The sequence below is a fragment of the Lissotriton vulgaris genome, chromosome 12 (genome assembly GCF_964263255.1).
Source record: "Lissotriton vulgaris chromosome 12, aLisVul1.2, whole genome shotgun sequence".
Lineage (NCBI taxonomy): Eukaryota > Metazoa > Chordata > Amphibia > Caudata > Salamandridae > Lissotriton > Lissotriton vulgaris.
Window position 1 is genome coordinate 506,447,424 of NC_141700.1, and position 22,017 is coordinate 506,469,440.

Consider the following 22,017-nt stretch of genomic DNA (forward strand, 5'->3'; position numbering starts at 1 on the left):
TTCGGAAGGCCAGCTCACGAGGACACTAAATGAATCTAATAAACCAGTATCTCCTGATCAAGCTACTGATGACTATCATCAATGGATAAGCGAGTCCATTAGCAGTATAGCGCCTACCAAACGCGGAAATAATAACCAAACAGCACCATCTGAACCATGGTTCAATGGAGAGTGCAGACTAACCAAACAATCCTGTAGAAGACTAGAGAGAAAGTAGCTAGAGAGAAAGTAGAGGCTAAATTACAGTGCTGGGGACAAGGATTCTTATAAGGCAGAACTATTATGCAATAAAAAACAGCTGGCCAAATCTGCCTTTTCTTTAATTAATAAAATCAACTCTGCATTGAACACTCCCAAAGAGTTATTTTCCACAGTGCTCAAGCTTAGCATCCCCCCACCAGCCAGGAACCACAAAGGGGACGCCACTTTCTGTAACAGACTTGCTACATTTTTTTAAAATATAGTAGAAGTTATCTTCAACGCGCTAACTTCCAGCCTGAACCCAGTAGGATCCTCCTCGAACATTAACCCACAGTCAGCAGCTTCCAACGGGCCCAAAGCAGGAAGTACTTTTGGTGAAGCCAACTCTTTGGAAACTGATTCCTTATTGCAGTCTCTATCCAGGAATACTACTCTTTCTGCATTTTCCCCCCTTACAATTGGGTCAGGTAACCAACCTGTCTAATCAAATCAGGGTCGCCGTTAGATCCTTGCCCAACTAGAGTTTTACAATTAGCCCCTACCATAGTCTCTGGACACCTCTTAGAGATCTTTAACCAAATGCTCCACCTTAGTTACTTTCCCAAAAATTGGAAAATGGCATCAATTCTTCCTCTTTTAAAAAACCCAAATCTGGATGCAGACAACCCCAACAATTACAGACCAGTCTCCCGACTTCCCTTTCCGGCAAAGCTGATAGAGAAGGCCATAAACACCGAGCTTTCTCTATTCAGCCAGGATCATAATCTACTGGATTTCTTCCCGTTTGGATTCAGAAGCCAACAAAGCACTGAGCAGCCTTGATCACAACTGCTGAATGCATCAGAACAACCTTAGATAAAGGAGGGAAAGCTGCCCTAATTCTGTTAGAGTTTTCAGCAGCGTTCGATACTGTGCGTCATGAACTTCTTATTAAATGCCTGTTTGAGATAGGAGTTAGAGGTAACGCTCTCAAGTTACTCAGATCCTTTCTCACTGACAGATCGCAGTTTGTGGAATGTAACGGTCACAGATCCACCTCTTTTACTTTTCCTTGTGGGGTACCAGAAGGGTTGGCGTTCAGTCCCACACGTTTTTAATCTGTATGTTACCCCGTTAGCCTCTCTGATCAAGGGTCTTGGGTTCTCAGTTGTGTCCTATGTTGACAACGCTCAAATAGTAGTGTCAGTCACATAAAACCCTGACAGCACAGCAGAGCATTTCCACAACTGCATGTCACAGATTGGCTGTTGGATGCCCAACAATAGTCTGAAACTCAATTCAGATAAAACTGAAGTGCTGCTGTTTGGCAATCAGCCACCATTTTGGTCCCCTAACTGGTGGCCTCAAGAAATTGGTGTGCTCCCAACTCCTGTGCCTAAGGTGAAAAATCTGGGAGTCCAATCTGATGAAAAACTCTCTTTTGTGGGACACGCTAATACCATCACCTCGTCATGTTTCTTTATTTTTTAAATCACTGAGGAAGGTTTTCCCTTTCATCCTTCAAGACCTACGTAAAGCAGCTATCACTGCTCTGGTCTTATCGAAAATTGACTACTGCAATGGGTTTTTTCCGACTTCCCATAAGAAATCTCTAGACAAGCTCCAAATGGTCCAAAATGCAGTGGCCAGACTTCTTTTAGGAATAATGAAAAATCAATCGGTTTCCAAGGCTCTCCCCCACCTCACGGGCTCCAGGTTAGAAAGCGGGTGGTGTTCAAATCTCTATGCATAGCCTTTAAGGCCCTCCATCTTGTGGGTCCTGAATCGATCATTAATCCACAAAAAATATACTCCAATGAACCAGCATGTGGTCAGTAGAACAGAAGTCTAACTGTAAAAAAAAAAAAAGGAGGCAATATCAAGTGTAAGGATACACCTAACTCAATCTAAACGGGAGGAAGGAAACCACTATTTGTTTAATTACCCTCACACACCCTAGTGGTGTCATGATTCATCATCGGGTCACCCAGACGCCTACAGGTCGGGATGGGCTCAACCACAGTGTTGGGAGTTCTTATGATAAGTGAAGACCAGGGGGATTAAAGATTAAAAAACCTCAGGCCGACCCCTGAAAATCTTAAAAATCAGGTCAATAGGAGTGTTATGGTCCTAAGACCGTATAGGTCCTGGACTTTCTTTAGGGCAAAGGTTACATCCCCCCCAACCCCCCAACCCCCCCCCCCCCCCCCGGGATACAGACATGGGACTCCCTATCCTGTCAGTAGAGCGAAGGCAGAGGAGCTGCTCCTCGTGTGTATGTAACAGATAATGTATCCGTTACGTGTGATCCTCCATCTGTGAACACAAACAAAGACAGACAACACACAATATTATAAATGCATATTACACCGATCAAACAACTCTATCAACAATATATCCCCTCTAGGACTTTAAGATCCTCCTTCCAGGCTAATCTGGTTGTACCTAAATTCAGGAGAGCTACCTGGGGAGGCAAGAGCTTAGCATTAGCCACTTCCAAGCACTGTAATTCAATGCCCGACACTAAAAACCACAAATAATTTGCTTACTTTTCGCAAGGCCCTTAAAACATGGCTGTTTAACAACTAACTCAGTACTATCACCTACCGGTACCACACACTCTGTTGTCTGAAGTTCTCCTTACATTGGTCCACCCCCTGGAAGTCCGAGCCTAGACACCTATGGGTAGTAGTGCGCTTTAGAAATCCTAATTTCATTTCATTTCTTTCATTATGTTACTGCTTGCTATTCTGATTCAAGCATGCAAATCTTTGAAAGATACCTCAATATTGGATTAGAAAATAAGTTTCTTACCTGTAACTACGATTATGCAGTATTGGCATCTTTCATAGATTCACATGCAACCCTCCCTCCTTCTCGTAGAGGCTTCCCTCTTTTGCGTTATGGAACAACTACTTCCCATTTGTGCTTAAGAAAATCTGAGGGAAACTGCCTCTGCTGGGAGTGTTCTACAGGGTGCAGATAGACTATTAAATTCATGGCCTATTGCCATTATAGCATATGGCATTTGTTAATTACTGCTTGAATATGTTACCGTGGGACTCCCATCTGACGAGGGAATGGTTCAAGCATGTGAATCTATGAAAGATATCAATGCTGGATAAAAGTAGTTACAGGTAGGTAACTTATTTTCTACTGTGACGAGAAAGGGTAATTTGAGTGATGAAAATGATCACAAACCTTACCTCCACAACAGATGTGTTGTCGGTGTGGAGAACTGTCTGGCCCTGTAACTGTGAAGCAAACCAAAGTAGAGTCCTGAAAATGCCCACAAGTTCCCTCCGACTAAAGGTCTGCTTCCTTTCTGATGGGACCCACATTGCTTGCGTAGACAGAATCCCCAGAATTGTACATCAACCTCAGCTTCTAGCATCTTTAGTAATGACTAAAGGATTTGAGCGGGTCTGAGGAACATCTTGCTTAAGCTTTCATGACTCTAACCAACACTGTAGAGTCTCCTGATTTGTCCTAGCTACTGGAAACAACAGGTTGAATTCCCAAAAGGAGGTTTCCTTAATGAAGCCGATGTCGGAATAGGGGAAGCAGCTGTAGGTGAACTTGTGGTACTACAAAGATGAAGGGAAAACAAAATTAGAAAAGAAACTGATGTAGTTGCATCTAGATCTACCCATGTAATTCCCTCAGCACTTATCCCAAGACCAGAACGTACCATGTCTCCCTCAACCTGGAAACAGTAACTGGGTGGATCCCACTTCTGTCTCCGTAAGGCAGGCAGATAATGACACATAGCTGAAACACTGAATGCAGAAAGTAAGACAGAGTACAAATGTCTCCTGAATCAGACTCCAATAAATTCCAGATCTTATGTTGGAGTCAGGTGAGATTTTTGATCAGGAATCCTTGAAGGCCTGAGAGACAACATATACTCTCCTTCTCCTTCACTGTCCTGGAATCTGAAGGAGAATGAATAAACAAATCATCAATGTATGGAAGGGCAAGGATCCCAGCACTCTGCAGGATTGACACCAGTGCCGCCATGACTTTAATAAACATCCTCTGAGATCATTTTAGGCCGAAAGGTAATATTTGAGCCTGCCAATAGAATCCCCTTCTACAATTCTCAGAAATTGTTGATGAGAGAGGTGAACTGGGATGTGTAGCTAAGCATCCTGCAGATATATACAGATGTTATCTATTTTCCTGTTTCAATCAATGGAATGATCCGTTGCAGTGTCCTTTCTGAAATGAATTGTCTTCATAAATTGGTTTAGTGGCTTGAGGATGATAATTAGTCAGTAACTGCCTGAAGGTTTCAATACCAGAAAAACTGAGAAATAGACCCCTCGACTGAGCTTTTTGGTGGCACAGGTATCGAAGCTCTTTCCTTTACCAGTGCCACAATACCAAGCAAAGGGGCCATATGTGTGGAAGACGCTCAATTAAAAACACCAGGTCAAAATCTTGAACAGACATATAGTCCAGAAACCAAACATGTTTGATTACTTCTTAACAAGCAGGGTTTTGAAAATTAGTTTTCCCAATCATAGCCGAAGAGAAACAGTCCGTCTTCCACCGGCCTCGAGAAGGGAGGTAGATGCTCAGCATAGTAAGGACTGTTTTAGGAGGAGGAGGAGGAGGAATCTGAATTACCATCGCTTTGACCTTATAAAAAGAAAGACCGATATTGACACCTAGAAGCTGGAGGATTGAACTGCCTCTGCCAAGGTCTAAGAAAACTGAGCTAGGAAGGTTTCCCACTCTTAGCCTGACTTTGGAAGATCTGGACACATTTCTAATTCTCAAAGGGCCTCTTCAAAAGTTCTTCCAGTTGATCCCTAAACAGAGTTGAATCTACAGATGCCTATATCAGCAAAGGACATTTTTGATTTTTGTTTCATTCACCCTTTGAGTTCCATTGAATGGATATGCCTTGGAGGCTGTAAACATAGACTCTGGTGCAAATGTCATTGCTTTGAGTACATCACAGGTACAGAAGAAAAGGACTTGGCCTGACTGCACAGTATCAGCAACTGCATGAAAGTCTTTAACAAATATCTCTGATGCCTCAGTAGCATAAAGGCTATCTCTGGTAGCCAAATTTAGTCTAGCATAACTTTTCTTAACAGACTATACCAACTGCTTATCGAGACGATCCTCAACTATATCTTTGTTAGTAACCACTGATAAACATCCAGCCACATTAGCCAACAAAGGATCCAGAATTAGGGAGGAAGGTAGATCCAGCTCACTCTTAGCAAACCAAGTTTAGTAAGAAATGTGGAACAGGTTGGTTTATTAGGATTACATCAATCATCTAACCGTAAATCTCTAATGTCTCTGTTCACAAATATTCTTGGAACCTCGAACTGTTGAAACATGACTGAGCTAGTCCTGTGGATTACTTCCTCCTTCAGTAGCTGAAGATTATCCCCCAAATAATTGGGGAAAAAAAGCATATCAGAATGCTGAACAAACTTGCCTTTGGGAGCTGGCTTAGGGTCGTCGTCCTCATCAACCTAATTTTTTACAGGGGGCCAGGATAAAACGCAAGAAGGGAATAAAGCTTCTCAAGCAGACACTGATGAAAAATAGGAAGAAGGATGATAGACCAGATTTTTGTGTAGCAAAGCACCCCTCTTGCTCTCTGTAGGATCTCTGTCAGGGAAGCAATCAGAGGCTGAGTTTGCTTCTCAGGAGCTGGGAGAGAAAAAACAGGGCCAATTCTCCTACTCTTTCAACACCATCTCTTTTACCTCTAAGGCTATGATTGTAACTCGAGTAGTGTTTACAGGGTTCCATGATTCCATTAGGGCCACAACATTCCGGACCATGAAATACCAGCCCTCAAAAACAGCCCAGCTCAGATCCCTAGGGTACAACTAAGTTACTCTTCTGCATTGTAGCAAAATAAAAGAAGGCAACTTTCACTATAAAAAATGTCCAGCGGCCAGTCAGTGAGGCCAGAACACTGGGTTAAAAAAGGCTCTTTCATCAGAACCAACTTCAAAAGATTTGACTAGAAAAAGGTAGCAGTGTCCAAAAAAGGGAAAAGTCTGCAACCTTCATTATAAAGTATTAGTGTGGAGCATACAAGTAAATACGCGTTATAAATAAACAATTGGATTACATTTATATATTGTGGGTGCTCCAGAAACTCAAGGCACCTACTACCTCAAGGTGCTATATCGGTGCACAGGAATGTACAACCAAAAAAAATGCTATAAATGAATGAGATTCTAATTACAGCACACCAAACAATTAAGATACATTTTATCTGTGTTTGCGTATTACACCAGTGAAAACTCTAGCTACTGTAACCGTTAGAGTTAACAAGAAGACACAACATTAGAACAACATAAGGGTCAACAATAATCCAATGTAGAGTCAAAGAGAGTCTTCTTCAAGTTTTATAAGTTTTGTATTTTCCTTTATTCATATTTCATAAAAGTAGGTTCTCCCAACATGAACATCGCCAACACGTGTTTTGTCTCACACAGAGACTTCATCAAGGCATAAAAAATGGTAAGAAGAAATCTAATGATCTGCCCAAGCAGTGGAGAGACAACGTGGTGTTTAATCAGTGGTACACCCAAATGTTAGTAAAATGGGTAACACACAAAGCTGTGTTCAATTCAACATGTGGGTCGACAATGATGAGAAGGCAATCGTAACATCTAGCATTGATAAGAAGATGAAACTAAGCGAGTAAAGTTGCGGGCTCATAAAGTCAAAGTTATTTTTTCTCCCAATTGCATTAAAATTAAGGTCCAGTATTTCAAACATTCAGGAAAAGTGCAATTCAACTCTCAATAACCAGGTTGTTGTTGCGGGTGACGGAACACGTATTGAGCACTTCTGCTTTCTTGGCGGATAGCAACTTATTATGGTTGCGAATATGGACCTCTCCTGAAATACTGGGAGTTGAATTGCACTTTTCCTGAACGTTTGAAATACTGGACCATAATTTTAATGGAATTGGGAGAAAAAATAACTGACTTTATGAGCCCGCAACTTTACTCGCTTAGTTTCATCTTCTTATCAATGCTAGATGTTACGATTGCCTTCTCATCATTGTCGACCCACATGTTGAATTGAACACAGCTTTGTGTGTTACCCATTTTACTAACATTTGGGTGTACCACTGATTAAACACCACATTGTCTCTCCACTGCTTGTGCGGATCATTAGATTTCTTCTTACCATTTTTTATGCCTTGATGAAGTCTCTGTGTGAGACGAAACACGTGTTGGCGATGTTGATGCTGGAAGAACCTACATTTATGAAATTTGAATAAAGGAAAATACAAAACTTATGAAACTTGAAGAAGACTCTCTTTGACTCTACATTGGATTATTGTTGACCCTTATGTTGTTCTAATGTTGTGTCTTCTTGTTAACTCTAACGGTTACAGTAGCTAGAGTTTTCACTGGTGTAATACGCAAACACAGATCAAATGTATCTTAATTATTCGGTGTGCTGTAATTAGAATCTCATTCATTTATAGCATAACTTCAAAAGACATTCGCCTCTAGTAAGGATTGAGAAACGCCATAAAATGCATTTAAATATATATAAATTGTGCTCTACATTTAGACCCCCACACTATTCAAATACGATAGTAGCTCCAGAAGGATGACCTGCAAGGCTCATCTAAGCAATCTGCTTTCTGAATATTAGTCAACCTAGCCCAGCCAATGCACGTTCTGCACCCTTATTTTACTTGCCACATAGGAGTGAAAGGAGGCAAAGGACTGGTAGTGGAGGTGGCGATGGAACCATACATTTCTCCCAGAGCCAGCAGTAGTTTCTGATATTCGAGCAGGAACAGCTGAACCCATTGCAGAGCATGACATTTGAACCTTTACTTTCTGCTGAAAGACCAGAAAGTTCTCTCCTATTCTTACCAGGGCCTTTGCAATCTCTTGATACACTAACGAGCTAGCAATCAGGGTCCAGCCAAACCAAGACCCCCACAATCTGTACAGCAGACACAAAATAACAAGTTGTGTTACAAGATGATGTAGCCTTTATGGGCTTTCCATGTGGGAGGAGTCTGAAGAGACATTAGTGGATTGGAGGGGATAGGTTATTTTCCCCATTTACGATAGATCATCCCTGTAGGGTAAGGGCCACTTCTTAGAGGCAAGGAAGTGGAAAGAGCAGGGCTGAGAAGGTAATGTACAGCAGAGACAGTTTGTAACCTCAACCAAATCAGTAGTGACCCATTACTGTTATGACAGCTTGTTCTCTCTGCTTAGGAGTTGAGACTTCTAAAGGTGAAATTCACAGCGTGGCCAGATCTGAGTAAACAAGAGGATTATTCAGTCTTACAGTGCACAACACCTGTCACCGACCAATAAGCAGTGTAGCTACTTCAGTAGTGTTGTATATGGACGACACGGTTTTAATGGCTTGCACCCCCAAAGCCCTACAAAAGTTAGTAGACTCTTTTGTCAAATTCATGGCAGATCTGGATTTATCAACTAATTAAAAAAAATCTCAGCTCATGTTGTGGGGCCCTAAGAAGTACAGGGATACCGCATTCGTTAGTGGGAACAAATATTTAACTTGCGTGCACAATTTCCCGTATTTGGGAGTTGTGTTTATTTCTTTGGGTACACAGGGTTCCCATATTTACCAAGCAAAACAAAACAATACAATGTAGGGCGATAGGAGCACTTTTCAACCTTTTGTGGCCTACTGGTCGCAAGGCCATGTTTCCCCTCCTGTTTATGTATAAGACTCGGTGTGTTCCAAAAGCTAGTTATGGTACAGGAGTTTGGGGTTATTCAAACAGCCATCCTCTACAGTTCTACAGGTTGAGTAAACCAGCCTGTGCAGGTGAATGTTGCACCTAGCGCCAACTAGCTCACACTTTGTCACTGGGAGATTAGTTTGCCGTACCTGGAAGATCTTATCAAACTGGTCCCCATCTTGCTATGGCTTTCGGTTTGGACCAACCCTGCGGCAACTCTGAATACAGCTATTATTAAATGTGTTTACTGCAAAATAAGGGAGCAGTTATCCCGCAGATTACCTATATTGATTCATCCCTAAATGATTTTGGTAGCCCAAAGCTACTCACTCGCCAACTCTCATAAATAAAGAGGATAAAAAGAGAGTGACATTTCTTTTTATGAGAAGATGAACTCGGAGGGAGAGCCCTAAAAGCAGTAAAACTACAGTGCAGATTTACTTTAGCTTGAAAGAAACAGATGGTTTGGCGCCTTCTTTAACATGGGCGATAGGAAGATGGGAAAAGTCACTTTTGTTCTGTCTTAGGGCAGGAACTGTCCACCATCTGCTTAGCTTACCCATGGAATTCAGTAGCCTATCATCTCTGGGTTCTTGTCTGTGTGGGCTCTTCTGAGCAAACCTTGCGTCATTTCATTATTTTTTGTAAACGTTATGTAATCCTAACGAAACCATTTCTGATACCGTTATTAAAGAAATGCCACCTGGCACACTGCAGGGTGGCTTTTCGTTATTTGCAACTGTTAAGCAGTGAGGAGGTTTGGCACAGAGTGGGCTCCTTCCTGAAATCTGCTGTTTTCTATAAGAGAAAGTATGCTTTATTTAAGTTTACCTCTTTTTATAAGTATTTTTTGTTGGCACATCTATTCTTTAACTGATTCATTTATTGTGCGTATCTTATTGTTTTGTATTTTAACTTGTATTTATGCATACCCCGGTTTGTGAATAAACAATAATTTTTTTGTCACTGACCGAGTGAAACCAGTAACAAATGCAAATATTAAATGGGATAACAGTTTGGAGTTAGTAGATCAAGTGATATTCAAAGCATTTGACTCATTCTCTGCAGGACTAAGACTCTATACGCTACTAAAGAAATGACTGTTGCCATTTTTTCATGAAAGGACAACAGGTTGAGAAGTGAGCAGATTTCAATGAGGAGGTAATTTCATAGATGGTGACTTCACATTGGAAGTTAACACAGAAAGTCTACAGACTCTAGAGGTCTTGCTCAGCAACTGTGACAGTCTGTAAACAGTAGCGAAATAAAGATATCTACTTCCTCAGACTTGGGAAAAACTCCTCTGAGATTTAACATAACAAAATTAGCCCGTGCTATGGACTCCATTAAATAAATACTTAAAATATATACTCTTCGTATTCTTTCAAGAATATTCTGAAGTTTAATATGTGGTGAGGCATCATGGTGTGAAATAACGTCTTGCCCACCACTCTCAAAATACTAAAGCAATGATTTAGCAGATCTGTCCACCTCCTTGACTGCTTGACCACTCCATCAAAGTGCAAGGAAATCACAAACATGCTTAAAGCATGCAAGCAAAGCAGCACTGCCTGCTCTCCACCTGCCCTTTATCACGTCCTCCAGAAAAAACTGACAAGGTGGACAGTGAAAGCTGCACAGGAATCTGACTGGCACAGATTGTTACATTTTGATATTAATTCAGTTCGACAGCCTCATCCCAAAGGATTATAATCAGTCCAGCCTTTGCATTAGTTGACACCATCCACATCACAAGGGTGACATTAGCACTTCAATCCTTGTGTAGAGGTCACCATCATTCCAGGCCATGTCTGTAGAAGTAAACCACATTGCAGGGGAGCCTTCCCCCTCTCCTCGGAGGGTGACACAACATTGCTCAGTAATTACCACCACTACTACTACTTAGAAGTGTTGCAGGATATCACATTGAGCAGTTGTTATAACACCTTACATCCATAACTTTGGTATAATAAGATACTATACAAAGGAAAGCAAGGCATACCTACTCAGCTGCATCGCATAATTCATCATCAGAGATCATACTGACATTATCCAACGGCAAGACAGTTTGGTATCAGATCAGGATGCTTTTAGGGAATGGACGCCATGTCGTGATGAAGGCGAATTGGTAGAAACAGGCTTAAACAGTACAGTGAACAGGAACAAGTGCTGGTGCTCATCGAACCGGACATAGCTGGCCCACCATAAATCTCCACTGAGAAGCATGCTGGTCCCATTACACATCAAGAGTCTGTTCGGATGAAGACTTTAGGTCTGGAGAATATTTTGAGGGCCTCTTCAATCTCTGAGAGCTTCTTATCCAGTTCCGTCCTCCGATTCTGAATGCTGAGTGTGTCTGCTCGGATAGGCAGTGTGACCAACTGCTTCAGGAGCTGTGCTTGAGCTGGAAAAGGGAATTGACAGATACAAAGAGAAAGTAGTTACATAGAGTATTGGTTTTGCAGAGTGAGTGTATTTTCAAGGGAGTAATGTGATACAATTTACTGTGTTCATGGAAAATGTTTGAACATGTTCCAGTCTGTTTATATAAGTTATTGACAAATAGAGGATCATTTAGGTTGCAGCACATGACTTCATATGGTTTACATTTTTTGCAAGCCACAAATAGCATGTTTTTTTGGGGGGTGCACAAACACAAAACACTTCTTTCCAAGTAATGGAGAAAGGGTGTGTCTTGTTTGTCAGCAGGTGACTCTTGTTTGAAGAAATAGTGTTTAGGGTATACAAGATATATCTTCTACTGAGTGTCGTCCTTTATATTCCCAATATTAATGACAGGGAACATTATGCAGTGAACTACCATGGGACAGGATTTGAACAGGAAAGGGTATTTAAAATAACTTTAACATTAAATAACAGATTAGTCACTCAGCCCTTGCTTCCGAGGCTAGTAATAACCTACAGGAGATGCAGGCAAATTTACTTCATTGATTTGCAGTATAAAGTATATTTAGTCCTTGTTCTTTCTGCTTTGCTCTGATAACACGAGAAACACTTAAGGCCTCACACCTTAAGTCTGGTGATAATGTTGATTGCTATTATATTATCAAACTTTCTTTTGTGACAACTCCTACATACACCCTCAACATCTGATCAGGTTTCTATTGAGCATCTATGGCTCTTTCGCATGTGGAATATTGCTTCAACATTTATAGTTTACTCAACAATAGGAACGTTAATTTAATTCAACCCGCCCTGCATCAAACGCATTTTTCAAACAATAAGTATTACCTAAGAAATAATGCCTACAAAAATATCATCTTTAAGTCGCACAACTACAAACTGTGATATTATATTCTTAATCCCCTCCAGTGTGCCTATATATAATCTGTAAACTATGTATGTTATTTGATCCATGCTAGATAATCATTATTAAGTTCAACTTTATAAATGTTCGGACACTTGTCTTTAAAACATACATTTTAAAACTGGTTACATTTACATTAAATGTAACCCCACCTATCTCTACTCCCCCAATGCTTCTGATACAGGCTCAAACTCGAGGACACATATGTTTGATACATAAAATCCCTTTTCCTTAATGCCTCAGCTCTAAAATATCTAACTTAAAACTCTTTGGCCAAGCCTCTTGCATCACTAATTCAAGCATATTTTTTAAAATGGTGCCAGGGCACACGCAACATCGAAATCCATGTTCAACAAAAGTGCAAGTGTGTTATTACGATGATTTATATTAAATCTTATCAAACAGCAGTTTTAAAATCAGATGTTGAATCCTATTAAAATGAGAACAATCAATTAACAGATGAACATCACCATTTTAGAACCACAAACCACATGTGCAGTTATGCTTAGCATTCAGACTAACTGCAAATTTTTCTGCCCTTAAATATCTGACATTCAAAGTTACTGGGAATTTTAATAGAACTAAACGTAGATGGTTGTCAGCAAGAGCTGATATGTACAGGAATGCCTCCTGTTTTCCCAAGATTCTAAAGAATACTTTGCAGAAGGTCTATTCCCAACATACTCCATATCAGCAGATCTAGACTCTCCTCTACTGGCCAGTTCAGTTCAGCGTTCGGAAGATGGGATGCCTCGGTTATCTTAAATTCCTCGATTTTTAAGGCCTCCTGCAATGGCAACTAACTTATTTCGGATCTGCACCGCCCATCGCTCCCTCTTTCCTATTTCAGAAGTGCATAAAGCTGATACCTTCTGTCTCTCTGAGGACCAAAGTTGTCACCAAAATCGTAGGGTTGCTTTATAGGCTGAGAAATTCCAGGTCTGCAAATCCCCTTCCAGTCTTATTGCATGGGCCCATTGCACTTTTTTCAAATACTTGTTCTCACACTACTCCCAACTCCCCTCCATACTTAATTACAATACCTCGGCCCAGTAAAGACATTGATAAAGAACCATTGCATTATAGGCTGTCAAAAGGGGAGACCAGATTGGGCCACGAACGGTATTCTTAAAACGCATCTCCAACAATTCTTTATGTAGGGCCTAGTTTAGCTTCCTTGTAAACCTCATACCTAGGTTCTAATAGGATAATACCACCGCTACCCTACTATTACCTCGTAACCACTTATACCGTTTTCCTCCAAAGGGAATTATTTTTTCTTTTTTCTAAGTTCACCTTTAATTTATTAACCTTACAATAATTAATAAATCTCTTCGACTTTCTCTGTATGCCTACTTGGGTCAAATCCAGAATTGCCAAATCATCTGCATAGAATAGACCTGACACATGTCTAACCCCTATTTTTAGCTAAAACGACTGGTTTGCTGCCAGTACCCCCTCAAAGGTTAGCTAAGAACAGAGAGAACTTGGGGGGCAGGACGCAGCCCTGCCTTAATCCATTTCCTAACGGTATTCTCCTTGAAAGGGCCCCTTCCAAGTCAAGCTCTACTTGGGCCCAATTTTCAGAATGCAATTCCAGCTGGATTCCCAATAACCATTTGGGGATTCCCTGCTGTCTTAATTAAGCCTAGAGTATACTACGATCTACTAAATCAACAAGCAAACAAGCTAAAATCAACAAAACAGAATAAACTCCTAGTTGTTTCCTTTGCCTAAATCCCCCCGGGCCCACACGCTGAAGCAATGATCTATCATTGACTGCCCATGCTTAAAACCCCCTTGTTCCAGTGGAACAATTCCATTACCCTCATCCCAATTCTTCAATGAGCCAAGAATAACCTTGGCATACAGTTTTGCACCTCGGACTTTCATTTTAACTAACCGATTGTGCTAAAATCTTATTTCCCAAATCCCCTGACAGCAGCTGAATGTGCTTTGCATTCCTTGGATATAACACACTGCCTAAACTTCTATCTGGACAGAACCAAATTCGTCCGCAAATCCAATCAATTGTTGGTAGCTTACAACGCACCTAGGAAAGGTTTCCCACTGACGAAACAAAGCATCTCTAGATGGATCTCTAGTGCAATCCTCTTCTGCCACCAATAGTCTAGCCAGCCGCTGCTGTCAAAGGTCCATGTTCACTCTACTAGAGCAGTATCTACGTCTGTGGCGCGGTTTGCTGGTGTGTCCCTATCAGACATCTGTAGAGCAGCAACCTGGAAGACGCCACATACATTTACTAAGCATTACAGCTTGGATTCTGAGGCCATAAGAGATTCTGCAGTGGGACAAGCGGTGCTGAGGCATCTGTTTCAATGAAGGCGTGCCTTTCTTTGCTTCCCACCATCCATTTTGACTCACATTTTCTTTTTGAAGTTTATTTCTTTACTATTATGTATATGCAAACAATAGTTACTGACTATTTGCATATGCATACATTTTTTTCTTATTACATAGCGAAATGTGCTAATTACTGCTCTTTACTCTGATTCGAGCAAGTGAATCTATGAAAGTTCCAATACTGGACTAAGAAAATAAGTTCCTTTCTCGTAACTGTAGTTCTCCAGTATTGGAACCATTCATAAATTCACATACAACACACCCAACTTCCCTAGAAAGGCTCATCTAAGTTACTTCTATTTGTACGCGCTATGCTTAATAAAATCTGAGGAACTAGAGTTCTTTTCAGGAAGGTTCTACAGGGTTGTTTCAGCTGATTGGTTGTTTTCTAAGTTTAGTCCCTTTTTAAATAAGGACTTAGATATGTAACTAAATAGTTAGGGCTTTAACTCCTATGTCAATTGTGACATTACTTTCCTAAATATACCGAGGACTACCATCTCGACGATGGGGAATGATTCAAGTGTGTGAATCTATTAAAGATTCCAACAACGAGGACAGCACCTCGACCATGAAAGGCATCCACTCGGGAGCACCCACAGACCCCTGCCCCCGGCACATTGTCCACAGAGCCGCCACTTCCATCGCTCCCGAATTATGACACACCATCCAAACATCTTCAAGACCGGCACCTTTCCCGACAACTGGAAACGCGCAGAAATCGGACCCCTGCTAGAGAAGCCCTCAGCAGACCCCACCGACCTCAAGAACTACGACCCATCTTCATCCTCCCCTTTGCGGCCAAAGTCAAAGAGAAGACCGTCAATGCACAACTAACCAAATTCATGGAAGAAAACTCCATCCTGGACCCCTCCCAATCTGGATTCGGCAGCAGCCACAGCACCGAAACCACGCTCCTCGAGCAAGGACACCCCGCAGCCCTGATCCTACCCGACCTCTCTGCAGCGATCAACACCGTCTCCCACCGCACACTCACTGCCAGACTACACAACGCCGGCATACAAGGAACCGCCCATGACTGTTTCAGCTCGTTCCTCACCGGCAGAACCCAAAGAATCAGACTACCACCCTTCCTCTCGGAACCCACAGAAATCAACTGCGGACTACCCCAAGGATCATCGCTCAGCCCCCACGCCCTTCAACATCTACATGGCCCCCCTCGCGGCCATCGTCAGACAGCACGGACTCAGCATAGTATCCAACCCCAACGACACCCAGTTCATCCTCTCCCTCACCAAGGACCCAATCGCCACTAAACTCAACTTCCAGGAAGGAATGAAGGACGTCACATCTTGGATGAGCAGAAACTGCCTGAAACTCAACTCAGAGAAGATAGAAATCCTCGGACCCTCCCCCTCAGCATGGGACAACACCTGGTGGCCTACTGTCCTCGGCAGCCCCCCACACCCACGAACCACGCCAGAAACCACAGCATCGTACTCGACTTCTCCCTCTCCATGATCCGACAGGTCAACGCCCTCGCCTCCAGCTGCTTCAACACCCTCTGAATCCTCTGAAAGACCTTCAAGTGGATCCCCCACGAATCAAGAAAGGCCTTCACCCACGCGCTCATCACCAGCAGACTGGACTACGGAAACACCCTCTACGCCGGGATCAACAAGTCTCTTATCCGAAGCTCCAGGCCATACAGAACACTGCAGCCAAACTCATCCTCGACATTCCTTGACACAAACACACCACCCAACACCAATGAAGCCTCCACTGGCTCCCGGGGAGACAAGTCACTTTCAGGATACACACCCACACCTACAAATACATCAGACAACACTGGACCCCAATACCTCAACGAGAGAATCTCCCTCCACATACCCAAGAGAAACCTCCGATCCGCTGACCTCGCCCTCTCTGAAATCCTGTGCATCTACAAAGCCAGAACTGGTGGAAGAACCTTCTCCTACATCGCAGCCAAGACCTGGAATGGGCTCCTGCTCAACATCAGAGGCGCCCCCTCCCTGAACATCTTCAGGTAGACACTCAAGACCTGGCTCTTCGACTGAACGGAGCTGCTTACCCCCCCCCCCCTCCCCTCTCAGAGCCTTGAGACCCTCACGGGTGAGTAGCGCACTTACAATTTCCCTGATGTATTGATTGATACTGTAGAACTACAGTTACAGGTAAGTAACTTATTTTTTTCAGTTCTGCCATGCATTTTACCATTGCTTATGATGAAGCCATCAAGAAGAAATCCTCAACCAACGAAGCACCTAAGTTGCAGGCAGCTACAGCATCACCATGTCATTTAAACACTTTATTACAACTGCTTCAAAAAGGAGACAGAAAGAAATCACCATCTAACTCAGCGCTGAGTTGCAAACTAAACAGATAACCATTTTTAAAGATTGGATACAAAAAGAAAAACATGCATTGAAAGAGCTTTGATACTGAAGAGAAAGGAACTATTCTTATTCAAATGTGTACAAACTGGCTCAGCTCTGGAAGTCATTCAAAGTCAATGTAGCCTATTTGTATGCTGTAGTTGGTGGCAGCAAAATGTGAATTACAATTCAACAGACCAATGGATGAAGCCTGCTGACCAAAAGACCCTCTGTATGTATAAGAAGGACAATTTGTTTTGGAAAACAAAAGTTTTGACAGACAGAAAAAGCTGTTTCAGAGGGCAGATGTTTTTGAGAGGTGGCAAAGAATAAGAATTGTACATTTTGAGCCTAATGATAAGGTCCCAATTGTGAGACCTGGTAACTATACCCCCTTCCACCAACAGGGTTACTGTTATCAATGGGATTGCTTGTTCAGGTGACAGTTGCCTCAGATTCTGCGGGTTCTCCCTAGAAATGATAAATTACTGGGGTAATCTGTAATTCTAGGTTCTATTGCAGGTCAATTCCTCATTTTTCCCAGATAGATTCTCAGATGGAGACAGCAGCTGTCATGGTTGAAAAATGGGTCCTTGGTAAGGATGTGTATGGAAAATCGCAAGACTACAGAAGAAAAAGCTACTTAGATTCTGTAACGATCTTTCTGGTGGATATTCTATCTGCCTGAAGATTTCTCACCAGCAGACAATCCCAGGCATCAGTCTGGATCTGGAGAACTTCAAAAGCTCTCAAGTTGAAAGTAGTGAGTGCTGGTCTCAGTTAATGCCTGAAGTGAAGTAAGGCAGCATCCCAGAGACCACATAGCACCTGCCCCTGCGCAACGAAGCACTTTCCATCCATTCATTCCAAACCTTCGAGGCGAAAGGACAGATTGACATCAATCTAAAAGTGCAGTATCAAAAAGTATAGTTTGGGATCTTAATAACTTTTCATTTAATACACCAATCAAACAGGTAGGCAGGCAGGTTGGTGAGGAATCTGCAGGTAGATAGAGTACCCAGCAGAAAGATTGGTACTGCAGGAAAGTAACTGTTTGTTCAAATGGATACATCTACCTGAAGATTCCTCACCTGGAGAACAGATTTCACAGCAATACCCTAACCGGAAGGAGCGTTGACGGATGTATAATTGTCCAGGAAAACAGATCTGGCAAAATGGCCATCCCTACGCACCTTCGAGTCCGTGCAATAGGGCTTGGCGGATCTGTGCAGGTATGCCCAAGTTGGCACCTCCAGCAAGGGCAGAAGTAGTAGACTTAGCCCTGGTAGAATGGGCCCTGATTCTTTCTGGTGGGTCTTTCTTGGCTAAGGCTTAATAGTTCTTGATGCAGAGGAGGATCAGTATTGAAAGAGTCCTCTTCTGCACCACCTTACCCTTTTGGGCACCACAATATTTAATAATGAACTGATCACCCAGTTAAACGCCCTTGGTGTGGTCCAAGCAGTAGAAGGATCCAAGCAATGCAACCACTCCTTCTCTTTGGGAGGGAAGGGGGTTACAAGGTTGGAAGAAAAATGTATCGAAAGGAAAGCAGTCTTGGCTTGCAACACCAACCTGTCAGGATGGAAAATGGTGATGGGAGGACGCAACTAAGGGTTTCCATCTCACTCTACTGTCTAGCAAAAGTGACAGCAACCAAAAACATAGTTTTGAAAGTTAACATTCTCAGCGAATAACTATAAAGGTGTCAAAAGGAGCCACATCAAAAAGATGAGAACCAAGTCCCACTGGGATCCCAAAAAGGGGTTGTAGGACACATGTTTGTCAACCCTTTCAGAAAGTGCAAAACAACAGGGAACTTAAAGGAACGGCTGGTCTGCCAGAAAAAGTGATGCAGACAAAGCAGCCACTTACCCATTCGTAGTGACAACTCACCAACTCCTCTGAGCAAAGAAAAGCTAATATTTTAGAATCTGAGATGGTTTGGCTTGCAAGAGGTCCACATTATTGTCTACACACCATGCAACAAGGTTGCTCCATCTGCTAAAGCAAGCAGACTTGGTAAAGGTGCGATGTGCTGACAAGATAAAGTCTACCACCTTCGGTGGCAGCTGAAGTGAACTCTGCTGTCCCCATGCAATCTCCAAGCATGTAGGTGGCGGTCTTATAGATTGGACTGCAGAACAATTCCCCTGGACTGGGAGAGAAGGCCGAGTCTGAATGGCAGGTGGATCCGTGGACATGTGGAGAAGTGCAGAATGTCCATATACCCCCCTTCTCGGCCTATTATCGAATAATTTGGGCCGAGTCTTGGTGAATCTTCCTGAGAACTTGAGAAATCAAGGGTATGAGGGGCGGGGACTCGCAGTACAGTTTAAAGCTTCACCTCAACTGAAAAGCAGCTCCCAGTGCTGCCTTCAATGGATACTGGAGGGCACTGAACTGCTGGCATGGAGCATTCTCTGATGGGACAAATAAACCCACCTGATGGGTGCCCCACTGCACGAAGATATTCTGGACTACCTCTGTTAGGAGACGCCACCTGTGATCGCCAAGATAACGTCAGCTCTGACATTCAGAGACCCCTTCAGGTGATTGGCTGTTATCCAGATCCCTTGGTGGTGAGCCCATGACCAGTCTCAGCGCCTCCAGACCAAGAGGTGAAACCCTACTCCACCCTGCTTGTTCACGTACCACAGTCGCTGTTGTATTGTCTGTCAAAGTCTGGATGGACTGACCTTGGAAGGAAGGGAGAAAAGCCTTGAGCGCCAGCTGAATTGCCTGCAATTCCAACAGGTTGATGTGAAGTGCCTGCTCCTCCAGGGACAAAAGGTGTCACATCTCCAGATCCTCCAGACTTCTCATAGTTGGCATAGTCATGGTTGGAGGGGGAGTAATGACCATCCCACTTGCAGGTGTGCTTTTTTTCCTGCACCAAACCGCTTCTGCTGAGGGCTGGGGAAGATTATGACAGAGCTGGACAGATCTCCCTCTTATTGATGCCACTGCCTGCGGAGGCACCACTGCAGGGTCCTCATGCCGACATGTGTGCGAATGCAGGAAGCTAGCAGACCTAGTAATCTGAGGACTCAGGAGTGGTATTCGTGCGCCCAGCCAGAAGGATGGAACCCTTCCTGAATTGCGCTGATCCTCTGAGATGTGGAAAAGGCACAAAGAAAAGTGGTCTCCATTACTATGAACTGGAGTTATCGTGAGGGCCTCAGGTGAGATTTGGGCTTGCTGATCAAAAATCCCAGGTTGAACAGCAGAGAAAGGTCAAAAAGCTGAGAAGATGCTGACTGCTGATGGCGTAGGACAAACTCCAGCAACCTGGCAATGAACAGGTAGTTGCCCAGGTATGAAAAAATTTGTATGCCCGACCTTCTGAAATGGGCCGCTACTACTGCTATTTAACCCTGGGCAAAGCCATACGCTAGCGTAGTTTGCGCTACTTTGCACTACGCGAACTGCACGTAGCACAGTGCGAACATGTGTAGCGTAGTGCAGTGGTCATTTTTTGCTTGCTCACGGTCCTCAACGTCAAGTTGGCGAACGTGAGCAAGCAAAATGATATCCCGGCGAGACTTTTGCCTCGTTCGCGATCAGCAACATCAAGTTGCCGATCGCGAGCGTGGAAAATAAACCTCCACGCGGGGAGGTCAGGTTTCTCACTTTGAGTGGTCGCGTATGCTCGTGATGAGAAACTACCTGTCCGCGTTGAGAAAGCTGCCGCTAGAGTAAAAATCTACTCGAGCGGCAGAACACTACAGCTCGGCACTGTGCAATAATGAAAACGGCATCTTGCACAGTGCTGGATGCTTGTTCGCACTGTGCAATCATTGAAAATGGCATCTTGCACAGTGCGAGCAGGGTACTAGGCGGTTCGCGTACTGCTACGCGTAGCTCACCTAGTGCGAAGTGCACTTCGCGTAGCGCTACTTCGCAAACTATGCCCAGCCCTACTGCTATTACTTTGTGAAGGCTTGAGGCGCTGAAGTAAACCAAAAAAAGCAACTTCAAATTAGTAGAGCATAGAACCCACCAGAAATCGCAAGAACCTCCTGAGCGACTGCAGTATAGTTAGATGAAAGTTCACATCCTGCAGGTCGAGCGAAACCATCCAGTCTCCAAGTTCCAATGCCAGTAGTCTTTGAGCAAGGGTCAGCATTATGGACATTACCTTCCCGAGCAAAAAGTTAAAAACCCTGAGGTCTAGGATAGGACGGAGACTGCCATCCTTTTTGGTTACCAGAAAGTAACCAGCTAACATCCGTGGCCCTTTCCTGCTCTGTCACTAACTCCACTGCTCCTATCAGGAGAAGAGCTGCCACCTGCTCTTGCAGTATATCTAGGTGGTCTGAAAGTAGGGAATGGGGCCAAGGGGGGCAGAGCCTAAAGGAAGGGAAGGATGTAACCCATTTCTTTGATTTGAAGGACCAAGTGGTCTGAAGTAATGGCCTTCCAGGTCGTAAGATGAGACAACCTTCCTCCTACAGGCTCCAGGTGAACTTGGGGAAGCAAACAAGACTGCTTTTCTTGTGGTGCGGATGAGGAGGAGGGTTGCAATGTGGATCCATGGCTCTTTCCTACTCTTTCTACATCTGACCTCCTGACCAGAGGATTACGCTATTGCTGCTGGTATTGTCTTTGGCAAAAGAAAGACCATCCCGAGTAGACCCCAAAGCAAAATAAACCAACTGTAATCTTTGGATGGAGGCAGGAACTGCCTGCCAAGGGAGCGCGTAATGGGGTTTGCGGGTTATGAAATACCCCAGAGCTGAACCAGCCAAGTCACCAAAAAGCTGCAAACCGTCCAAAGGTAGGTCCAGAAGATTAGTCTAGGCATCCGCAGAAAAGATGGATGTGTGGACCAAAGCATGTCTAAGAATGGTAATGGGAATGCCCAAGGCACGGGCCCCAGAATCTCCTGCGTCAAGCCCAGATTTTATAATATGTTGGGTAACATTTCGATCATAAAAAATGATCTCTTGGAAATGGTTTCTCATGTCATCCCTAACAGGAGGCGAGATGATTTTCGCCATATCCCACAAAGGCATGATTATATGTAGCTAGAAGGCTGGTAGAGTTAA

General features: G+C 43.3%; 1 protein-coding gene across 1 annotated transcript in view; it reads right to left on the reverse strand.

Moving 5' to 3' along the window:
* Window positions 1-9,555: 9,555 nt before the first annotated feature.
* The window catches only part of ENKD1 (enkurin domain containing 1), a 126,403-nt gene continuing 113,941 nt past the window's right edge, over window positions 9,556-22,017 (reverse strand). The window contains exon 8 of the mRNA XM_086946481.1: window positions 9,556-11,321. Coding sequence (XP_086802607.1) covers window positions 11,161-11,321 — 161 coding nt within the window. The 3' untranslated portion in view covers window positions 9,556-11,160. The remainder of the gene's footprint in view (window positions 11,322-22,017) is intronic.